We start from the raw sequence: 25,121 nt of genomic DNA on the forward strand, positions 1-25,121 counted from the left end.
ATCTAAGCTTAACTTCAATTTTACTTGCACATTGATATTGATCGAATGGAAGGTGTTAGTGCTGTGAGTATGAATCTGAATATCTATTGATTACCTTAGAAGATTGCACTAAGCTTGTGAGGAGTTGTTCATTGTATGACAAAACAAAGCCTAGTTGAATTTCATTGAGTCATTCACTATCTCTTGCATTCTAAGATTAGAATAGAACTAGAATAGAACTCCTAAACCCTTTTCTTTTCCATTTTATTTTAAAATCTTTGTTAGAGATAGATCAAGTGATCATCTTGCAAAATTATAAGTCATTTGAAAACCGTGCCAAACCTACTTGTATTCATGAAGGCTTGAGAACAATTGTGTAAGTCCCTTTGTGCATACAACAAATCACATTAGCCATTGAGTTACCCACACGTCAAGACCTGACAATAGGAACCTTGGAGTCATCTTGGTTGATCATATATTTAGCATCCAAGGTGCTTTTGTTCAAGAGAGGGTAAAATACTTTGGTATTTTATTCTATGTTAGAGGTGTCTAAAAAACACATCAACAGGTATTAAAATGGCAAATGTTTCTAGCGGTAGGAGCCAACCCCGCTTTAGAACAAACCCATACTTTCCCCTTGGGATATATGTGAAAATGGTAGCCCAACTTCTAGGTGGGGGAGGTTTCACTTGGATTTGTTCTCATTGCAAAACACAATACAACAGCTCATACAATCGTGTGAAAGCGCATTTGTGCTTTATCCCTTATCAAGGCATCAAATTTTGTCCAGGCAAACCAAAAGGTAAAGGTCTTCTTGCAGACGAACAAGTAATGGCATATATTGAAGAGCAAGCAAAAGCAGATGGAGCGGCAGGGAAACAATCTTATAGTTGCTCATGCTTTCGCAAAGAGTAAGACTAAAAAAGGATTTAACATCTCTTCACCACCCTTCAATCTTGAACCTTCTGATAGCCATCTGTTGACGTGTCTGAAATCGCATTGCTGCAAACTTCATACGGCCAACGCAGAATAGAATAGCCGACTGATTATCCTACTCTCTCTTGAGATAAGGAAGTCTCTAATGCTGTTTTCTAAGTTTGATCAAAGGAGACTACCTCAAGGTTTCTTTTGTCAGGTCTTGACTGCGGGATCTCTCAGTGGCTTGATGTGTTTATGCTGGAAACACAAGGGGACTTACGATGTGCAACAAGCTAGTCTGCTGTGATTCTCGAATTACGTAATAAAGAGCAAAAGGAAAGGTTTAGGAGATCTAAAACTAACAACACGGGTATGCGGGTAGACGGATTCCACATAACCAATTCCTGCTTGGCCAGAATGGCTCACAACCTTGCAGGAACGGTGCAATCTTCAAAGGAACTTGGAAGATTTTCAGATTGGAGACACACGGCTAAGCACCCAATTTTGGCGCAGCTCAGACGGACACCTGCAATTGAACTAAGCACAATCGAAGGCTCAGGTTAACCACACAAAAGGATACACAATCAGCATATCCTCAATGGTATGAGCCCGAATCTATCAAATACCTGCACACCCAAAATAGAAAGATCTATCTAAAATGCTGAAAGAAACCATGCAAACAGGATGAAAACAAGACAATAAACACCAAATCAATGTTCATATATTGATCTCAACTGCCTATTACAACAATTCCTGCAGCATCTCTATGCTACTGCTAAGATCTAACCTATTCTAACTCTAAAATCTAACTATCTAGCAATTTCTAACAATCTCTAACAATCTAACCATCTAACAATCTAACCCTTTACAAAAGAAAGGCCTCTGCCTTTTATAGATATTACAATTTTGAATCAGAGGCCAGGATGGACTGAATCCAAGGGCCCTGATCTGTCTTCCAGAAGCTGACAGCTTTGACCCATGCCGAATTAATTCTCAGTTATCCAACCAGCAACTATTTCAACTACCTGCCACTATTTGGCTTTAATTCAGGTCTATCCAATCTTCTTGGTGGTTGGGAATAGTTATCCACAAAAATATCTTGCACGGGACCCATAGGCAGTTTACAATAAAGCAATTTCAGCTTTAAAACTGAATTTCTGGACTTAAATCCAGCTGTGTGCTTCTTTGAGAATGCATAAACTTGCAGCATTCAGAGTGTTCTTTTGCCTTTTGCCTCCAATTTCGCCAGTGGACTTCATCTATGTTCAACGGCACGGTTCCCAATGCTCGGTTGCTCTTGCGCTCCTGCATCTTTTCTTTTCCAATCTTCAGCGCCTGGCCTTGAATTGCGATCCTTCCTTGATTTGCGTTTGAGGTCTTTCTCCTGGTTCTTCGATGACGTCCTGCGATCAACCAATTTCATTTCATTAAATCAATTTGAAAAATTAAATAGTTTAATTTTAACAAACATTAAATTTAATTACGACGTCTGGCTTGAGAAGCTCTTTGCGGGATGTATCTTGAAAATGCTTCTCTTTTCTCTTCGATTGTGAAATCTGATCCTTGGTCTGTTACTTCTGCGTGATTTTACCTTTGGAGTTTTGGACGTTTTAAATGGGTTTATGGTGCGATTCTGGAGGTTTGAAGAGCTTCTGCAGATTCTAAAACTCTAACTCTCATGCTTTCTAGTAAATTTCGGAGAACGGAGGACACCTTTTGATATTTGCAAAAAATTTCGGACCCTTTGACGTTTTTGCAAATTTGGAGCATTTGAACTTTTGAATTTTCAAAACCTTTCACTTTTGGCTCATGGGTCCGAAGTCTGAGGACTAAGGCGAATTTCGGACCTTGCCATCCTTTTGCAAATTTCGGAGCTTACATATATTTCGCAAATCGCGATTTTCAAACATTTCGCCCCTAGGGTCCGAAAATGGACACTTAAGTGTATTTTCAGAGCTTTTCATGTTTTTGGCGAACTCTCATTTTCGGAGCTAAACCACCTTTTGCAAAATAAGTGAACTTCGGACCTAAACATGTTTACAAAATCGGAGTTTGAATGCGTTTTACAAATTTCTGAGTTTTAAAATTTCGGGGCTGGGGTCCGAAAATGGGTGTCCAAGGCAAACTTCGGATCTGGAGGAGCTTTGTAGGATTTCACACCTTTATACCTTTTTTTCAATTTCGCCCCATGGTCCGAAAATGGACACTTAAACGATTTTCGGGGCTTGAAGCGCTTTTGGTAAATTTCGGATCTAAAACGCGTTTTTTTTTTTTTTGTGTTTCCTAAACTCGACGCACTTTCTATTTACCTCCGAGGGTCCGAAAATGAGGGCGCTTAAGTGGTTTTCGGACCTTGTAACATATTTCGCAAAATCGCGTTTTCACTTTTCGAACCTAAAAACGCGTTTGGAAATTTAGAAGAAACTTCGAATTTCGGCCCTAGGGTCCGAAATTGGTGCTTTAAGTGAAATTCGGACCTGAAGGCACGTTTGCAACATTTCACTTTTTCGGACCTCCTGCCAGTTTTATCAACTTTTTCACTTTTTGGCCCAGGGTCCGAAATTGGGCATTTTGGGCGATTTTAAACGTTTCCTCAAGAAGTGCGAGCTTGGGCACTTGGGCAAGTTTGCCCAGATCTCCCCGGAGGATCATTTAATGGAATATAACATTTAAGTATAAGAAAGGAGAAAGACATATGGAACACTTATACTTTAAGTTATATTCCATATATACTTTCAGGATGTTTGAGAGTGGTTTCGGCCCTCCAGGAGTTATATTGCAAATTCTAGTTTTTGGAGGTTTCCTCAGTTTTCAGAGTTAGCCAAATTTCAGGATCAGGGAATTCCAGACTTAGCCAAATTTCAGGATCAGGACAGAAAGGCACAAACTGGGGGGTCCCTGTCCAAGACGGGGATGGGTGTGCGATTCGCACAACACCATCCATCCTTGCTTATACCTCAAGAACAACCTATGACACATAAGAGAGCGAAGGGACCATTGGAAACATCATTTCAAAATGAGGCTAGAGAGATTATCAAGCAAGACATAGCTAGATGTATCTATGCTAATGGATTGGCATTTAATGTTGTTCGCTCACCTTATTGGCAAAGAATGGTGAGATCAATTAATGAGGCTCCAAAAGGATTCAAGGGCCCAAGTTATGAGAAGGTGTGTACCGCCTTATTGGATAGAGAGGTGAAACATGTAGAGGACTCCTTGAAGCCCATCAAGGATTCATGGATAGATATAGGGGTGTCCATCGTATCTAATGGATGGAAAGATGCAAGAAATCGCCAATTGATCGATGTTATTGCAGTGTCCCCTAAAGGGGCAATGTTTTTGAGAGCAGTGGATTGTGAAGGGCAAATGAAGGACGGTCCATTTATTGCTAATATTCTTTGCCAAGCTATTGAGGAAGTTGGCCCTTCGAAAGTTGTTCAAGTTGTAACAGACAATGCCAAAAACTATACGGCTGCTAGGTTATTGGTTGAGCAGCGCTATTCACACAATTTTTTCGACTCCTTGTGTCATCTATTCATCAACCTAATGTTGCAAAAAATTGGCAGAAAAGTAGAATGGATCAAAGAGGTGTATGTTGATGTCAAGGAGATCCAAATGTTCATCACCAACCACTATATGTCACAAGGCATATTTAGACAATTCTTAAAATTGGATTTGTCAAAGGTAAGTTAATTAGTTAAATAATAAATTTAATAATATTTATTTTACTTTAAGTTTTGTAAACTTTTTAATTTAATTTTAGTTTTAATTTTTCCTTATTTTGATTTTGAAATAGATTGCTGAAACCTGTTATGCCTCCAACACACTTCTATTGAGATGAATTGTCAAAGTTCATGAGGCATTATCTAGCATGGTAATCAGCCTGATTGGAGCATATGGAGGCAATCTAGCACTACAAGAGCAGCAAACATTAAGAGATTGATACTAGATGACACTTGGTGGTATCGTGCTAAGTACCTCCTTAAATTCACCGAGCCTACATTGAGCATGATCCGTTATATTGACATGGATAGGCCTTGCTTGGGTCGCGTATATAATGGCATAGATTTAGTGATTGAACAAATGAAAGTCATCATAAATAAAAAAGAGCAAGATCCTGAAGAAAAATTCTTTATTCTTTAAAGCACTGCAGCAAATCATAGTGGAGAGATGGAACAAAATGACCACTCCATTGCATCTCCTTGCCTTTGCATTGAGTCCCAAGTACTATAGTCAACAGCTCTTTACTAGCACAAGGGTCCTCCATATAGAGATTCAGAAGTTGCTCAAGGGTACAAAGCAGCCCTTCGTAGACTCTTTCACCAAGACATACGTGGTTCAGTGAGGGATGAATTCATGAGTTGTGCAAGCACAAATGATTGTGTTCTTGAAGCTCTTTGAGACAAGCACAGGATTGCTGCTCATGGTTGGTGGTACTTCCATGGAGAAGCATACCAGCACCTACAACCACTTACCATCAAAACTTTATCACAAGTTCGTTCTTACTTCTTACTTTCTTCTATCTTTTATCTTGCTTTTGAATTTGCTGTTTTATTTATATTTTAAAATTTAATTTTATTCTCTCTAATTTCAGAATCTTGATAGGTTGTTAGTTCATCTTCTTCTGATAGGAATTGGAGCACATACTCTTTCATCCATTCAATAAAAAGGAATAGACTACACTCCAAAGAGGCAGAGGACTTGGTCTTTGTGTATTCAAACTTGCAACTCCTCACACACAAAGAAAATTCCTACAAACAATGGGAGACAAGGAAATGGGATATTGATCTAAAGCATGCTGAGTTGGATGATTCAGTTGCCCGCCTTTCTTCACTTGGAGTTGATGATGACCACGAGCTACCTAGTGATCATGAGACCGAGAATGCTAGTACCGCTGCCCATGCTAGTGTGAGTGCTAGTGCTATTGGCTCTATTTGTGGTTCTTCTAATTTACCACAATATATGGAGGATGATGATTTATTTGATGGCCCATATGATATTTGATCACTGATGACTGATTGTAGACACTTAACATTATGATTATTATTGAAACATTAATATGGTGATCTATTTTGCTATGCTATTTGAAACTTTGAATTAAAACTTTAATATATGGTGGTGTATTTTGTTATGTTATTTGATTATTAGCATGATGGTGTATTTTGACTTTTATATGTTTTTGTATGGATGAACCCAAACCCCCCCAAAAAAATTGATCAAACTTGCAAACCCAAACCCGAGCCTGAACCAAAACCGACAACATATTAAAATATAAATAATATAAATTACTTAATTATTATAAATTATGGGTTCTTCCCATAGTGTGTTGGTTAAGTGGTGGTGGTGTTGTGACCACCAAGGTTTAAACCCCACTAGGCCATTGTGATTGCAAGGCTTGTGCCTTTGCTGATACAATGTTGTAATGTCCCCATTTTGCGAGCATCAGAGTTTGTAAGAATAAGCCTATCATTTGACCCTCGTAGGCTAACAATTATTGATAGAGGGCCTCGTGTGGCAGTTACTTGGTGATTAGAGACATTACTCTTCAGCTGGATTCAGGTTTTGGCCTTTGCACAGGTTTTTTGACTCAGATTGGCACACTTACTATTTATAGTAAGTTACTATTTTGGGAGAGTCAGGGTTCCTATTAATAGAAAGACACTTGAGCAGAGCTTATTGGCAGTATCGACCTTGATTGGTCCTTTGCAGCTATTTCTAGACTCAGTTCCACATACTTACTATTTATAGTAAGTCACTATTCAGGGTTTCTATTTTTAGACAGGCATCCAATCACATGGAGAACAGGGAGAGTCGACTCCTGGCTCAGACGGCTTAGCAATCAAACAAGTACATCAAGAGATATTAAAGTTTAAGTGACTTAAGTGATTTATTTAATATTTTAATATTATTATAAAGTTCTAAAGTAACTTTATAATAATAAAGTCACTTTAATATAATAAAGTGCGTTAAGTGAATAATTTAATGTGGGAATAAATCTTTTATCCCACATTGGCCAGGAAGGTGTTTGAGCTCTCTTAAGGAAAGAATAAAAGGAAAGGCAGGAGTTCATTCTCGGCATCCAGTTGATGAATAGTATTTTGATTGATTTTTATTGTGAAGCCTAGGGCTTTCGCAATTTTCTTCTTTGATCATAGGAAACGAAAACTTCCTATTGATAGCAATTTTGAAGGAGTGAAATAACACCTGAATTATTGCAGTTGTGGGAAAGAATACTTCAGTTCTTTCATTTGTGCAAATTGGTGAAGTTTTCTACAAGGGTTTGAAGTTTATTGTTGAAGAACATTTATAGTTGGTTGTGAATCATCCTTATTTGGCAACAAATTATTCAAGGTTTTAAGAGCAGATTGCAAGTTTGTTCTTGCTGCTACAGTGCGCATGAACAGTGCGCGTGAACAGTGCGCTACAGTGCCATGAACAGTGCGCATGAACAGTGCCGTGAATAGTGCGCTACAGTGCCGTGAACAGTGCGCATGAACAGTGCGCTACAGTAGTTGGAGTTCTATAGAAGGGGATTTAGAGAGGTTGAACAGCTATATATATGTGACAAGGGATTTGCATATGAGAAGAATCAAACCAATATATCAAGGCAGCCATTGAAATACCAGGTTTTCTATCTATGGTCATTGTATTAGAAAATCATTACTTCATTGCATCATTTTCTATTATGATTATATCATGAAATATTTGGAGGTTGCATATGTTTAATGGAGATATAATTTGCATATTCCACATTCAACATTGATCAGCCATTTAGCTTTCATGCCAATTGTTTGCTTAAATGCCTAATGGTTGTAGGTGTGCTTTCGGATGCATGACAAGTGTTTGTCTTAATGTCAACTAGCTGTACTAGTTAATTTCAGTCATTACATATGTGTGGAAAGGTCTAAAACAGCTAGTATATCATTTCTATAACAACTTTGCATTGTTAGAAGCTTTCCATAACTTCATTTGCAGCCTACAAACCCAAAGAAGACAAATTAAGAATTCACTACAGCGGCTTCAAACGTTGTATGCCAAATGTTTGACAATATTCTTTGGTGTTCATATAAGCAAAACAGGGTCAGATTAGCCAAGGGATATTACAAATGTGCTCGCGGATTTGATCCTTAGCATTGTTATATAAGGATGAGGTCCCCCATTTAGACCTCACTGGTTCATAGCTTTGGGTCAAAAGTGTTTCATGTGGAGCTGAAAGGTATGTCATGTAAGCGTCACAGGTCACATTAAAAAGTTAACTTGGCACTTATAAAAAAAATTAATATAAAAATAAAGTTAAAAGTCAAGTTTAATAGTAGCACTCAAATTGGGCCATGGAACCTATTTCAAATAAACAAATAAAATAATAATAAAAATTAAAATCAAAAAGTATTTTTAAATATTATATTATTAAGTGGAGGGAAATTTAATCAAGGGCCAAAATTTAAAAAGGGTATAAAAAGGGAACCTAGCCTCATTTGGGGGAGGATTTCATTTTGGCATTTTTCACCTTGGCGCATTCGCGTTCAAGTTCACAACTGAGGACAAAAACCCTCTTGGACTTCATTGTTGGAATTGGGGACAAAAATCCTCCTTTCCTCATAGGGCATCCTTGCATAGATATTGCATTGAAGTTAGTTTTGAAGAGTTTATATCAAGTTTTCCAGTTGGGCACATTGATTTGCAGCTGTTATAGGTGTAACTTGGGTGGATTGCAGTTGCAAGGATGGGCACCTGATGATTCTGATCAAGCACAACTTATTTTGGCCACCAACTACACATTACAGGCCTATCATCTGCAACTGCTTCACATGAACTTCCAGCAGTAGCCAGTGCATTTGTGTTCCCAGTGCCACAACCACAGAGAAATCAGAGGGCTGTTAACAGTTTGCAAGGAGTTAAAATTGCAGGGGATAGTGAGATTAGTTGCAGATCCAAGAATTGCATACCATCCAGATCTGATCATAGTTTTGGAGCTTAGTGCAGGACGGCTGCCAGACCTGATTCATAAACTGTCACTCCCCATTTCAAGGGTGAATACTAAAAACCACAGCAAAAATCCCAATCGGATTGCAGTTTTTAGGTCTGATCACAACCTGCAACTGTTCTTTGGAATATCAAAAATTACTGTTTAATTGCAAGTGCATTATTATCCTCATTTTGTAGAAGCTAGCGTTTGTTGATCAGCCCTCATTTCGATGTAATGCAACTCAGATCTTATTAAAGGAGAATTACTTGAAAGTTGTTGGGTTGGTGGAATTGAGTTTATGTTGGTGTCCTGATCATTGAAATAATTCAGATCTGAGATTATATTGCAATGTAGGGTTTATACCAGATATACCAGCCATTATAGTTGTTAAAATTTGATTCAGATTCATCCTATGAAATGGTATTTCAGTATTTGGGGATTTGATCAAGCATTTCCAGCTGTTCGTTTTCAATTTTGGTCTGCTGTTCCAATTTATTTTGGTTGTTGAAATTCAGGAAATACAAGAAAAACAATCAGAAAATAATAAAATTATTGAAAAGGGACATCACAGAATTTGCCAGGTGGACATGTTTGTTTGATTCCAGTAAGACAGAGGAACTACTTATCCAGAGCCTGAATCCAGTAAAGTACTAACTGAAGCCTCTATTTTGATCCAACATTTCTGCCATGGGTTAGGAGATTCCCTAGAAATTTGCTATTATATTCAAGACATTTACCCCAAAAGATAGAAGCCAAAAGCTATCAACCATAGAGCTTCCAAGTTTTTAGGTCCAATCAGCCAACTGCAGATGAATTGTCTCAGCTAGTGGGAGCTACCTGTTGTGCGTGCTGCACCACATCCCCATCCTTTTGACAAGGACCCCCATTTTGCCTACCCTTGTAAAGAGAGAGACATAGGGAGTCTCCATGAACAAAGCCATCGTTAATCATCTTCCTTTCTAGGCCCAATATGAGCTTCGAAGCTGCAGAGAAGAAAATATCCCGATTGTTTCAAGGCAGTGGTAAAGCGTCGAAATTTTAAAGAATCTAGGTTTAGTGTGATTGCATTTGAAAACAAAGCGCTTTGTATCTTCTTTCACGAACATCTTCAAAATGCCGATAAATCCCCTAAGAAACCCAATAGGAATAGTCGGGAGATGACCAAGGCAAATAACAAAAGCTTAAAACAAAGTCTCACAGTTTACCTAAAAGGTCCGAGTTTGAAAATAGAAATTAAAAGGAGACGTTTTAAGCTAGAAATCGCACATTTCCCCCAAAAAAGCTGAGTTTCTCCCTTCTAACGCAACCAATGGTTAAGTAAAGTGACAAACAAAGAGGACTCGGCGTTGTGGGCGAGTTTGTGAGTTTTGGCGATGAAAGTATTTTTGCACAATTCTCTTTAAAAGACAGAATTCTCTTTAGGTAAAGGGCAAAAGAAAAGAAAGTTCGGCTTTTTTTTGTTAGTTTTGCAAGTATAAAGGGGGGGGGCGCATTTCAAGTGTAGCGCGATTCTTACAATTCTCTGCAAAGGCTGAGTTTTTGCCTAGAACAATATGAGAGCCAAATAAAGTGCTTGCAATTTGGCTTGCAAAGCCGAGTTTTCTTCAAAGTGGCTAAAGAGCATTTAAAAAGAGCGTTTTTCGAACGTGCATTTCGACTCACAAAGAAGAATTTCTCCCCTTACCAACTAAAACGCACTTAATTGCAAAATAAACGAGGGGATTCAAATTAATTTAAAAAAAGAATAATTTTATTTTCCCCTCCGGGCCTTAAAAAATTTAATATTTGTTAAAATCATTAATATTTTTTGAGGTGATTGATTCAAGTTGAAATTGATTGTTTGCAGATCGACGTCGTTAGGAAGAGCTAAGGTGGCAACCTAAAGCGCAAATTGAAGACCTAATTGCAATCGAGACCAGGAAGTGAAGATGCAACGCACTACAGAGCTGAAGAAAAAGCACGAGGATGTGTGCCATCACCGGACAATAAGTTGAAATCCACCCTCAAGACTAAAGACAAAAGAACACTCAGAATGCTACAAGTGTATGCATTCTCAGAAATACACTGCTGGAATTGTTTCCAAAAAGTCAGTTAGCTTGTAAAACTGAATTGTTTTAATGTAAACAACTACCTATGGGCCCCCTTTTTAATGCAAAATAAAACAAGGGTACACAGGTCAGTTACTTCCCAGCTACTTGATTGGCCGAATTGATGTCAAATAGTTGCCGGTAGCTAAGGAGGTGCTTGGGAGGACAACTGAAAGTTAATGGGCATGGGCTAAAGCTGCCAAAATTCTAGAAGGTGAAGGAACACAATGAACCACTGAGAGGGGGGGTGAATCAGTGGTAATCTAAAACTTTAACTTTCTAAGAGATCTAACCTTTAATAAAAGAAATGATTAACCTATGAGCAGAGATATGAAACACATTTACACACACAGAGCAAAATCATAACACAAAAATATACGAGGAAAACTCACAGTGGGGAAAAACCTCAGTGAGATGTTGTTGGAGTCTATTGCTCCAATCCAGCCTCACAATGAAAAAACTGATTACAATGTTTATGGGCACCAACCCCTAACATTTATGGGCACCAACCCCTAGCTTTATGGGCACCAACCCAAAGGAGCACCTACCCCTTCTCTGAACACCCACTCAGAGATTTACAATAAAGATAAATTACAAATACAAATTAAGCACCCTGTTATAAATGAAGTTTTGTAACTCACTGTGTTATCTACGACTGGGAAAGACTTGACTCTTGTCTACACACAGGCTTTGTCCTATGTTCTTTGTCCTCTTCTTCTCTCTACAAACAACTCTTTGATTTTGTTCTAATCACTCCTCTTTTCTCTGCCACACTCTGTGTGTATATTCTTTTGTGTTATCAACCTCGACTCTCCACTCTTTGGTCCTTGGTCTCTGCTACACCCTTTTGTTCACTTCTTGGTCTTCACTCTGTTTTGGCTTCCAACTACCTCTTATATCCTTGTCACCTTCTGATAGTTCTGTGATCTGTCTCTTCTGTGGCGTAATCTCAACACTGGCATCATGTTAATGATGCCTGTTGGAACTGCTTCTCTGAGCTCTCCACCTTTTTCTCTCTATTCTATATCCTCAGTTCTTGCTCAGCTTCAACTTCTACACATCTCCGACCTATCTTTCTGGCGCACACTTCTACAATAACCTCTGTTCACTAAGTTCATTCAACGGTTGTCCGCGCACTCCATTGATTTTCCCTCCAGAAAGATAATTCAAAGAAATTCCTCGATCCCCTAACAAATCTACTCTACAAATTGATTTTACTGCTATCATTCATTGCTTCTCCTTTCATCTTTAGATTTACCTCAATGTACAAATTACTACACTTAGTAATCTTCACCTGTCCCTGGCTATGATGTCTTGTCAACTGGAGGTCTTCCAATCTTCTCGAGCTCCTAAGAAATCATATCTTCCTATTGATTGGATATTTTGTACTCATCTCTCAAATAGATAGCCACCCATATTAAATACATCCTTTCTGTCATCAGATGGTTCTCTGTGTATCGATTACTAAGTTTAGTAATCTTCATCTGCACGAAGAGATCTAGTACTCTTCCTCGAGCCACACGAACAACCTACAATCCGATCGCCATTAATGCATTCTCTATCCTTTCTAGACCTACCCTAAAAGGATTGATAGCTACCTCATTTAAATTCATCATCACCGACTTCTGCAATCAGATTTCCTCTTCGACCACCAGGAAGCCACATATCTTCATATTCGACATCCAAGTCACTCAGTCAACGTCGGTCAACAGCCACGTGGGCCCCTATGTCTATCGGCATGCACAATAGTCATCAAAAACTTCTCAATCGATGTCCAAATCGCCTGATCAACCGCCACGTGGACCATTTTGCCTATCAGACAGCCAATGTGTTAGCAAAGTCATCTCAACTGATCACACCAACCTCAAACTCTGTCACTGCGGGATGGCGGGATGCGCATCGTATTCCTTCTATCTTACCCCACATCGTCATTTACAAGCCCATTCTATCCGTGCGGGCTGGCAGGATGCACCTCTTACACCTTGCTATCATACCCCGCAGAGCCATCATACTTTGCGTTTGCATGCTGCGGGGAGTCTTGAGCTCCTTCGGTTTTCGCTGGCACGAGATAGCGGGATACATCTCTCCCTTCATCCTGTGTTACCCCACAAGATCATCATACACCCATTTTAAATGGTGCAGGATAGCAGGATACCTCATCACGTCTTCCTTCTAGATGCCCCACACGCACCTTTTCCTTCACCCTCTGTTGTTGCGGGATGGCGGGATGCAAGCTCAGGCATACTAATTCTTACCCCGCACGACCTTTTCCTTTATGTCGTCATTGTTGCGGGATAGCCAGATTCATCCTCCCTTCACTTCACTTTCTTATCCCGCAAGACCAATTTACATTGATCATCTAGCGATGTGGGATGGCGGGAGACTGCATTCGCATTGCTCTTCATGTTACCCTGCAACCCTGTCTTCTTCTACACTTCTTGACTGCGAGATAGTGGGGGACATCGTTTGCCTTGCTTTTCATGTTGCCCCGCACGACCATCACTCTCCACAAGCACGTCGTAGGATAGCGGGGGCGCCTCTATCCTCTTTAATATTCTTACCCTATGTGACTACTCCACTTCAAACCTACACATTGCGAGATAGCAGGAAGCGTCGTTTGCTTTGCATTGAAGTTACCTCGCAGGGTCTTCCTTGTCTAACATCCCTAGTCGCAGGATAGCGGGGCGACAAACCTATCGCGTTATTGACATTCTCTATTGCATAACAAACATGACCAGCCCATCGCGTTATTGACATCTCCGATCCCATAACCATCGTGTTGTTGACATTTGCATTCACATAACCATCGTGTTATTGACATCTCAGTCACCTTCTACAGTTTGTAGATTGAGATAACCTGCATGTCATGCACACCACTTGTATCATTTGTGTAACTAACACAACATGCTATATACAACTGCGACTGATACTCCTTTTAACTGCATGCGACTAGCATGGCATGTTATACACAATTGCAGCTTTAATTTTTCTAAGTCAGACCAAATTGCACAATGCCTTTGCCACAATATGACCTATGTTATCCTTGTCCAATTACACGTCCCAATAAAACAGCCCATGCCTGTCTTCTATATCTCCATGTGGGACTAACACGGTGTGTTATATGATGCTGCAACAACACATTTTCTCTCGGTCAAACCTGTTTGCCCCATGCCATCACAGTTCTATGGCCTTGGTCATCTATCCACCTGCAAGTTCAATATATGACTCCTTTGTGCTCTCTATCGAATTTGAGGCCATCCCTGCTATCAGAGTTCCCCGCTATCCCGCAGTGTGTTCGAGTGAAGAGAAAAGAACATGTAGGGTAACTTAGGTATGAGGTCACAGGTCGATCCCGCTAGCCCACACCGTAGAATGTCAAAAACAAGGATCCACAGGAGGCAGGAGGAAGCACATGTCGCGAATCCCGAAGGAGCTGCTGACCAAGTCAACAATCTCCCCCCCAACACCAACTGAGGGTTCCGTACCAACGGAATGAAGGAGGCCTCCTGGGATTCGAACTCGTAACCCAGCGCTCTAATACTAGTTTCAGACTAGACACCATTGTTGTTACACCAAAAGCTCGAGCTGCAACAAACGGGAGAGCGGCCAGAGACAAGGATCCACAGGAAGCAGGAGGAAGCACGTGTCACGAATCCCAAAGGAGGTGCTGACCAAGTCAACAGAAGGCAGATTGCAGCCTTTGGATGCAGTCAATCCTGGCCTTTCATTCAAATTGTAAAATCTATAAAGGCCAGAGGTCTCTCTCTTGTAAAGGGTTAGAATTTGTTAGATTTCAGTAGTTAGAATTTTAGAGGTTAGAATAGTTAGATGTTTCAGCAATTAGCAGCAATGAGCAGATTAGAGTAGAATAGGACTACTCGAAGAAATTGTTGTAATGGCAGTTGAAATCAATGCATAAACATTGAAACATGGTGTTTATTATTTTGTTTTTCTCCTGCTTGCATGGTTTCCCTTCAGTTGGTTAGTTAGAGTTCAGTGATTCTGATGGTGAAATGTGGAGGGTATTTGATGTATTTCAAGTTCATACCATTGGGGACCTGCTGATTGTAGGTCACCGTGTATGGTTAGTCTGAACCCAAAATTGTGCCTAGTTCAACTGTGAGTATTTGTCTCAGGCTGCGCCAAAATTGGGTACCTAGATGAATCCCCATAGTCTGAAAATCCATTTATCCTTTGGAGCTTGCATCGTTCTTCTCAAGTTGTGAGGGTGTCTCTAGCGAAACAAGAATTGGTTTATCGAAATTTGTCTACCTGTTGCATTAACTGTTATTGTTGTTGTCCTTAGGATACCTAAACCCTTCTCGTTTTCTTTTATTTTCCGCAGTCTGACAATCGTAGCATCGTTGGATGCAAGCCAACTTGTCAACGTAAGCTCCCTTGTGTTACCAACAAAACGCATCAAATCGTTGAGTTATCCCACAATCAAGACCTGACATTTGGAACCTTGAGGTTGTCCCCTTTGATCATCTAAAACAACAGTAGGGATTCCTTATGCAAGAGAGGATAGGATACTCGGCATTCGATTCTGCGTTGACCGGAGAGAGTTGGTAATACGATTTTAGCCATGTCAACAAAATTGGCACTAGGAGGCCCTCCCTGTTAGGACTTCACAGCAAGTTAAGTCTATTATTGTCTTTTAATGCTACATTTGGGATATGCTAGATCTTTGAAAAAACCAAAAAAAAAAAAATAGAAAATCTGAAAATACCAAAAAAAAAAAAAATTTGAGGCAAGATGTATGAGCAGGTTCTTCATGAAAACAGTCCCCATACTGACATTTCCCGAATGCATGAGACATTGAGTGCACAGTTGTGTCCTAGGATGTTAGCTGAGTTTGCATTCGCAGGTCATTGCAAGATACATGACACAACGGAGCACGAAGAGTTGAACTGCTTGACATTTTTGTCAAGAGTCGAGCTAGCACTGCAAGGACACACATCTTTTTCTAGGATATCCCCAAGTCAGAAGAGCTCATACAGTCGGATATTCCCAATCCTCGATCCAGCATTGATGAATTTACAAAATTTAAGAATCTGATTGAGAACCAGTTTGGTCTCAATGAAGAATTATGCTTGGAGAGTGTGTTGTCACCTTGGTGGTGCAGAATTCATCGCACCCCTCATTCAGAATTCACCTGCTCATTATGCATAGAGGCAGTCAATCAAATCAAAGCCCAATACGAACTGTCGAAATCACCAGACGAGTGCATCACAAGCAAAGTGTGGACTGTGTACCTCGCTGCTGATGAGTAGAAAAGAATGCAAGATCGCAGCAACACCACACTTTCTAACGGTGAAAAGATCCAGTTGTCAAGTGCTGACCAGGATGAACCTGTCATTCACACTATGGCAATAGATGACTGTGTTGTCCTTGCACATAAGGAAGGGGGTTTTGAAGAAGCAGATCAAGTGAACCCCGCGGATCAACCGCAAGCTGAAGAACAATTTGAGGAAGCCCTACAAGTGGAGGATGCAGTTGAAGAGCTAGCTGAAGATATTTTTGAAGACATGACCCTTGAAGAGTCCCTGCTCTTTGAAGATATGCTGACTGAACACATAAGGAAGCATGGTTTATGCAACCTGAAGATGCACCGATGGATGATGCACTCCACCTTCCTGTGTTCGAGTTTGAGATTGATTTTCAGCATGTGCAACCTATTGTAGAATTCAATGCTGATTTACACATGCCATACGCCAACAGGATGTTGCACCACTAGTTGCGACCTCCTAAAGTTGTTGAAGCTCTTCCTTTGCACAGCACCTCGCATGACTCAGAAGCACACCAGGTTTTTGTTTCCTTTCTGTTGTTAATCCTAAAAATGTTCAGTTTAATTTTGAATATTTCGAAAAAACAACCTCTAAATGGATTGACCAATGTCATGGTTAAACCCAAGAGTGGCCAGCTGAAAATTTTCTTTTCAGAATACAAAGATAAGTCAGCCAAACTTAGGACTATCCCTGCTGCCCTATTACTGTTGCACGTGTAAACAAATCAACCTAGGTCAGGGATGCATGTATATAGTCCGCATTTTCTACAATCGGTCTCCTCTTGTATATAGTTAGTTTGGGTTTTTCTTTTCCGTTTTTAGGTAAGTTGCTTTTCTGTTCTTAGTTTAGATTTCTCGTTTTCTTCTTTAATTTAGTTTGCTTTGTTGTAATGTAGGTTTTCCTTCAAAAGGGGTTGTCTCCCTATTTTTTTGTAGGGATATGTTTGCTTTGCATAGCTTTGGTGTACGAAGTCAGGATGTTTTCCGGTTTGTTTCTTGGATGTCGACTTTGGTAGAGCACCTAATTGATGGTTGCCCCCGTAGTCAGTTCATTTGGTTTAAGGCTTAGTCATTTTAAAAATTTAGTTGCTTGTTGTATCTTGTCACCAAAAATTGTGATCACCGCACATTTAAACGCTTAAGTATTGCCTAGGTCTGTTGTTTTGTCAAAGGGAAGTTATTGCAAGTGAAAAATTTGAAGCTTTGCTTTAGCAACCACTGTAATGCTCAATCCCACATAGGCTTCATTGCTTACCAACCAAAGTGAAAAAGTAAAGCAAAAGAGAAAAAGAAAAATCAAAAGAAAAGAAATTGAAAACCAAAGAAATGTCAAAAAATGCTTGCCTTTTGGGAGTGCAGACACCTCTGTCGGTATTTAAAAAGAAAATCTACTGGAAATAGAGCAATCTCTGTGGGCTTACAAGCAATAACCTCGTCCAAGCAATAAATGCTCGCTGGCAGCGAGGCAATATCTAGGTTGCTTTTGGAGTTAGAGTCGCCCTACATAGCTTGTAATGACTGAACAATGATGTTTCAACTATCTTTAAGCTGGAATGAACTTCACTGCACACACTTGATTTCCAATATCGGTGACTTGATTCAGTTTGCGACCTCATTTTTTACTTTGAATCTGTCTTTTGTCATTTGGGTTGTTTTGTGGGATATAAACTAGAGATTTTGGGGTTCAATCCGGATAGTCATCCTTGAAAGATTTAGGAACATTTCCCAGCCGAGTCGCCATTTGTTGTGCGTCTTGCACCACATCACCGTCCTTTTGACAGGGACTCCCGATTTGCCTACCCTTGAAAAGAGAGAGAGATAGGGAGTCTCTGTGAACAAAGCCAATGCTAATCATCTTCCGTCTGGGCCCAATATGAACTTCGAAGCTGCAAATAAGAAGGGAGTTTGAAGCCGTCAGAATCTCAAAATAGGGGGTCGCAATATAAGTTGAAGCCCTCAACAAAAGTCGAAATCTATCCGAGCTAAGGTCTGATGAATATCTCGCATAATGTAAGCTCCAAATTTGGCATTTTCAAGCCCAGTGAGATTCGTTTATTTCAAGTTTCTCCACCTTTGAAAATGTTGATAAACTCCTATGAATGCCAACCAAAGCCCTGATAAACCCGAACGCAACTATTCTTTCAATAATGCTGACGAAATCCCCAAGGCATAGCACTTGAAATCGAAGAAAAGCAAAACCTCGGGTATTTTGATTCAAGTGAAATTGGTCCTTTGCCGTCAAGGGTTGTCTAAAGCCAAAAATATCCCGATTGTTTCAAGGCAGTGGTAAAGGGTCGAAATTTGAAAGAATCAAGGTTTGGCGTGATTGCATTTGAAAACGAAGCACTTTGTATCTTCTTTCACGAACATCTTCAAAATGCCAATAAATCGCCTATGAAACCCAATAGCAATAGTCGGGAGATGACTAAGGCAAATAACAAAAGCTTAAAACAAAGTCTCACATTTTACCTAAAAGGTCCGAGTTTGAAAATAGAAATTACAAGGAGACATTTTAAGCTAGAAATTGCACATTTCCCCCAAAAAAGCTGAATTTCTCCCTTCTAACCCAAGCGATGGTTAAGTAAAGTGACACACAAAGAATTCGGCGTTTTGGACGAGATTGTGAGTTTTGGCAATGAAAGTATTTTCGCACAATTCTCTTTAAAAGACCGAATTCTCTTAGGTAAAGGGTGAAAGAAAAGAAAGTTCGGGCTTTTTCTGTTAGTTTTGCAAAGTATAAAGGGGGGTGCACATTTCAAGTGTAGTGCGATTCTTACAATTCTCTACAAAGGCCGAGTTTTGGCCTAGAACAATATGAGAGCCAAATAAAGTGCTTGCAATTTGGCTTGCAAAGACGAGTTTTCTTCAAAGCGGCTAAAGAGCATTTTTCGAATGCACATTTCAACTCACAAAGCCGAATTTCTCCCCTTACTAGCTAAAACGCACTTAATTGCAAAATAAAAGAGGGCATTCAAATTAATTTTAAAAGTGAATAATTTTATGTTCCCCTCCGAGCCTTAAAAAATTTAATATTTGTTAAAATCATTTATATTTTTCAAGGTGATTGATTCAATTCGAAATTGATTGTTTGCAGATCGATGTCATTAGGAAGAGCTAAGGTGGCAACCTAAAGCGCAAATTGAAGACCTAATCGTGATCAAGAACAGGAAGTGAAGATGTAGCGCACTGTAGAGCTGAAGAAAAAGCACAAGGATGCACGCCATCACTGGACAATAAGTTGAAATCCACCCTCAAGACTGTAGACAAAAGAACACTTAGAATGCTACAAGTGTATGCATTCTCAGAAATACATTGCTGGAATTGTTTCCAAAAAATTAGTTTGCTTATAAAACTGAATTATTTTAATGTAAACAACTACCTGTGGGCCCCCTTTTAATGCAAAATAAAACATGGGTACACAAGTCAGTTACTTCCCAGCTACCTAATTGGCTGAATTGATGTCAAATAGTTGTCAGTAGCTGAGGAGGTGGTTGGGAAGACGACTGAAAGTTAATGGGCATGGGTTAAAGCTGCCAAGCTTCTAGAAGGCAGATTGCAGCCTTTGGATGCAGTCAATCCTGGCCTTTCATTCAAATTTTAGAAATCTATAAAGCCAGAGGCCTCTCTCTTGTAAAGGGTTAGAATTTGTTAGATTTCAGTAGTTAGAATTTTAGAGGTTAGAATAGTTGGATGTTTCAGCAGTTAGCAGATTAGGAGTAGAATAGGACTGCTGGAAGAAATTGTTGTAATGGCAGTTGAAATCAATACATAAACATTGAAACATTGTGTTAATTATTTTGTTTTTCTCCTATTTGCATGGTTTCCCTTCAGTTGGTTAGTTAGAGTTCAGTGATTCTAATGGTGAAATGTGGGGGGGTATTTGATGTATTTAAGGTTCATATCATTGGGGGATTGCTGATTGTAGGTCACCGTGTATGGTTAGTCTAAACCCAAAACTGTGCCTAGTTCAACTGTGAGTATTTATCTCAGGCTGCGCCAAAATCGAGTGCTTGGATGAATCCCCATAGTCTGAAAATCCATTTATCCTTTGGAGCTTGCACTATTCTTGTCGAGTTGTGAGGGTGTCTCTAGCGAAACAAGAATTGGTTTATCGAAATCTGTCTACCAGCTACATTAACTGTTATTGTCACTGTCCTTAGGATCCCTGAACCCTTCTCTTTTTCTTTTATTTTCCGCAGTCTGAGAATCGTAGCATCGTCGGATGCAGGCCAACTTGTTGTGAACGTAAGCCCCCTTGTGTTACCAGCAAAACACATCAAACCATTGAGTTATCCCGCAATCAAGACCTGACATTTGGAACCTTGAGGTTGTCCTCTTTGATCATCTAAAACAGCAGTAGGGATTCCTTACACAAAAGAGGATAGGATACTTAGCATTGTATTATTCGTTTACCGAAGAGAGTTGGTAATACAACTTTAGCCACATCAACACTACCCAAACCATATCAGACGTTGATGTACCTGGGAATAAAATCATATCATTTATAGTTATAATATTTTCTGCAATCCAGCAGTATTGTGTCGTACCTAGACAACAACTAACCACTTGTTCTTTTTTTAGTTACTATTAAACATGACCATATTGAAAACAAAATCAGTGAGCTCGTTTGATTCTCATAAGCCACAAGATTCTGCAAGAATCAATATTATTAGAGCTGATAAAGTTGGTCCAAATTTTAGTTTTAGTAATAGAAGGGCATATTAAAAAATATTATACTGTAATCAATTTCTCAGATATATTTACCAGTTCATTCTGTCAAACTATTCATGGTTCCCATTTTCACACATCTGACTGCGATATCAAAAATTCATGGACCAACAGGGATTGAAAGAATAAGTAAGAATTTATAGGACTATGAGAAAATGATTGCCATTTCTTGAAAGTGATAACATTTGGACACCTAAAAACTAGTTTAGAACTAATAAAGTGTGCTTCAAAACCTTTAATATTTGTCACTTTGGTTTTGATAAATGGCTGTATCTTCAATCTTCATTATTACTAAAACTAACCATCTTTCAGTGGTAAGTTGAGACAATTGGAGTCTATAACCAAAATGATTTATTATTTAGAGACTGTCTATCTGTTTTAAAGAGTCAAATCATTTCCTTTAGACTCTATAAAAATTAAGACATACAATAACTTCCAAAGATAATCCTATAGATTTATTTGTTTTTGCAATATTGCAGCCACACATAACAAAGCATGAATAAGGATTAGACAGCATTCTACGTTGTCACTCGTGAGATTCAGAGCCAGATATCACAAATTAAAATCAAAGGATTTAACAAGACACCTTACACACAGATAGAGTGTCAACCAGAGTTTATTTCTTATGTAAAATTATCTTATTCAAGTTGCTTCTTAAATGGGTCTTCCAAAGTAGTTGTACGAAAAATGTAATAGACTATAATAAATACCATAATAAAGACACTTCCTGAGAGCTTATATTGCAAAAGAAAAAAGCACTAGCTGCGAGGCCAAAAATAAGGTAGTAAGCGGAGGATGGATGAAGAAAATAGGCATACCTCTGTTTTCACAGGCTCAGTTGATTCTTTTAGTTGACCTGGATCATAATCCATTGGTTCACAACTCTCACCACTTGGTGGTATGAGCCTAGAGTCCCAGGAAACAAAGTAGATATCTCCATCAAGGTCACTTCCCGAAGCTTCATTAGGATGAGGCCTGAGGCCCTTCTGGGGAAAAACCAAACAATCTACTAAATGATGCAGTCCAGAAGCATCAACTGCTTCTAAAATTCGAATATCACCAGGATGTAAGCAAGGATTCTTAGCTACAATAACCTTTCCTTTAATTACTGTTGTACTTGTCCTCCTTTCTCCAAAGCTTGAACCGTTTTTGAGAATGCAGCCATCCACCGGAATATTTGAAACCTTTATAAAGCACTGGCCATATTCCAGCTCCCCTATTTCATCCAGACAGCCCATTAACCATCTACCATCAGGGACAAAAATCCTACACTTCTTCAGCAGTTCTTCTAACTGGACAGCTCTTATGGAAGAAAGCGTATCTTTGAGATGTGGTTCTGTTTGAGGTTTAAAACCAGCCCTTAGCATTAGAGTAGCAGTGCTTTGTAGATCTCCTGTGCAGGATGTTGTTAATATGTCAAATGCCACTTCAACATTTTCAACCATTTGACTAAGCTTATGCATCATTGAGTCTTGTAGTTCATTGAAAGCACTGTCAGGAACTGACAGAGCTGATAGCAATGTAATTATCTGCCTGTTCAGAAAACAAGGTAGGAAGCGTGTCCAAGTGATTATTTCAAGCATGTCATGTCGAGATTCAAACTTTCTCATGCTAGGCCTTAAGGAGAGCTTATAGTTGCGCTCACCTTCCCACGTTGCAACCACACCTTTGTAGCCACCATATCGAATCTGGTAGGCTGATGGAGGGTTGATGTTCAACTGTAATTTCTGAGCAACTTCCGTGGCAAGATCTGGAGTGATCTTTCCTATACCATCTGAGAATTCATAGCTATTCCTTACAATGTCTGGAATGTTTTTAACCTGTTCTTTTGGTACCTGTACTGTGCAATAGGTTGAGGAGAAGCATTGACCCATTCTTGCAGCATGCTTGGCTACATTATATTTAGGAAATATCCCCATCCAGCTCTTAATTTGTTGAACTTCAATATCTTCTGCATTTGCAAAGAACCATGCAGAACGGTCTCTCAACTGATTAGCAGAAAATGCAAGAAATGAATATTTACGTCCACACAGCTCAAAGCCACTATGCATTATTTGCTTCACTCGCCTATAAATAGCAGTCCTATGTGCAGGAGAACCAAAGGAAACCTGTTTAACAATAGGTGCTATATGCACTGTTAATGCCCCAGAGGACATGGGTTCCATGCTATCATCCATGAATGTTACACGCAGAAATCTATCTGCATACCTCTTGAAGTGCCTTATGACTCGGTTTGAGAGCTCTACTTCTGGAGGAAGACAGTAGGCTTTTGTAGGAGTGATAATCAATCTCCTTACTTCAACTGTTTCCTCTGCAATCTTTGGGCTTTTCGGAAGCTCTGGGGTTCTTGATATCCAACCAATCACAGATTTAAGTCTTGTGAATGCATCATAAATAGGATTGGTGTAGGCAAGTATGTGCCTCAGTGCCATTGTGGACAGCTCAGTGGGTGTGACAGAGGGCTTCAACATAGCATAGACCTCAGGGGTTAATCTATGGTAATTGACAATGCCCTTATGCACAAGAGCATTTAGGAGGTACATGGTATCAAAGTGAATTTCTCCATCAGGAGGAAGGACCAAAAAGAATCCCTCTATAGCAACAGGATGTTCATTCAGAGTCCTCAGTCTCAGAAATTTTTCATCCACCAAACGGTGCTGTTTAAAATATGCTTTGGCTTTTTCCATGGTGTGACCCATACGAGGAGATAGTGAAATCTTGTATACCAAACACCTGCCAAGGGCATTGTTAGGAGTAAAGTCCAAGGTTCTAATCCAGGGATCATCATCATCTAACAGAGCAAAAGGATCACGTACATAGATATCATCATCTGCAGTCCTATAAAATATCCATGGAGGCACCCAAAGCTGCAGCAGCATAACCAAAGTCCCCCTCTCATTAAGAAACCTCGCATCCCTAATATCTCTCACAAGAAACTCGATCTTAAATTCACATTTTATGACCGTATCCCTGTCCCTGTGGCAACCTTCACCCAGAGTAAAAACCTGATCACGAGTAAATAAAATCCTACATCTTCTGTCAAATGGGTCTACATGAAAATCCACCCCAGAAGTGGCTGCTCGCCAGGCAACCCAAAACTGATCAGGACTATACATTGAACCGATTTCTAATTTAACATCAGAAAACCTAAGTGGCTCGATTGTTCTTTTAATTCTTCTAAATGAGGTGCCATTACCAAAATTGACCTTGAGAGCATGGGTTTTGAACATAAGCCTTCCCCTTTCGACAAGCTTAATGACCTCATTGACAGACCCTGGAGACGCAAAGTGAACAAAGGCATGAGGAGGCACCTTGGCTTTATTCTGAATTGAAGACTCCCCATTGGTTTTTGTGAAGTTTGGGAATGAGTATGGAGGAGTCCATGATGTCTTTAATCTGCATCTCCACAACATTCCTACACTGTCTTCTAAGTATTCTGTGAGTTCCTTGGCACTTAAATCTTGTCCGAATCCTCCCAAGCTTACTTGGGTTGCCTCCATCTCTGCAAATCAACAAACTTCTGGCTATAGGGCATCTATTTATAAACAACATATTACAATCCCTCCAGTTGTACATTTCTTCCACGCAGCAGAAATGCATGACTGTTACAGGAATAATTGTACAAGTTTGCGGGCAGGAAGACAGGTATAATTTGTACCTTAATCCAAATGTAGACCAGAAACAAAGTAGTAAAGCCAAGAAATCTCCATGGCAAAGAATGCGTGATTGTAACCTGCTATTTCCGGCCAATTAGGCATTACAAATGGCAAAGTAGCGTGGCTGACACGTAAACTCTGTGAAAAGACGAACACAGCATTCCAATTACATCATGAAAAATAATTTTATCAACTGCAAATCTATCGGTCATTGCAGGAATTATTCAAACCCCAAATTCTCTATACAGACTCTGAATTAATTAACAAATAAATTATCTAATGGGGTTTTCTATTCAATATGGAATTATAAAAACCCCCAATTCTATCACTCAACAAACATGTCTCCTGGGTGACTGATAAAAAAAATCTGTACGTTACCCATTTGCTACATTTAAAACTGGCGCGAATAAAAAGGATTTCAAATTGGTTTAAGTTTGGAATATTCGTCGGTATTCAAAATTAACCGTTTGCATGTTTTTGGCAAGGCCCACAAAATACGT

The 25,121-nt window shown here is 39.5% G+C and overlaps 1 protein-coding gene across 2 annotated transcripts in view; it reads right to left on the minus strand.

The window, feature by feature from the left end:
* Nucleotides 1-24,880, minus strand: part of LOC131067730 (RNA-dependent RNA polymerase 6) — a 68,326-nt gene extending 43,446 nt beyond the window's left edge. The window contains exons 1-2 of one of the 2 annotated variants that reach the window (XM_058002852.2): nt 22,060-24,880; nt 21,784-21,951 (exon numbers count right to left, since the gene is read on the minus strand). In XM_058002852.2, coding sequence (XP_057858835.2) covers nt 21,784-21,951; nt 22,060-24,465 — 2,574 coding nt within the window. In that variant the 5' untranslated portion in view covers nt 24,466-24,880. Of the gene's footprint in view, nt 1-21,783 lie in introns of both variants that reach the window. The other variant, XM_058002851.2, reaches the window with a different exon arrangement.
* Between the last annotated feature and the right edge of the window lie 241 nt (nt 24,881-25,121).

This window comes from Cryptomeria japonica, chromosome 8 (genome assembly GCF_030272615.1).
Source record: "Cryptomeria japonica chromosome 8, Sugi_1.0, whole genome shotgun sequence".
Taxonomy (NCBI): Eukaryota; Viridiplantae; Streptophyta; class Pinopsida; order Cupressales; family Cupressaceae; genus Cryptomeria; species Cryptomeria japonica.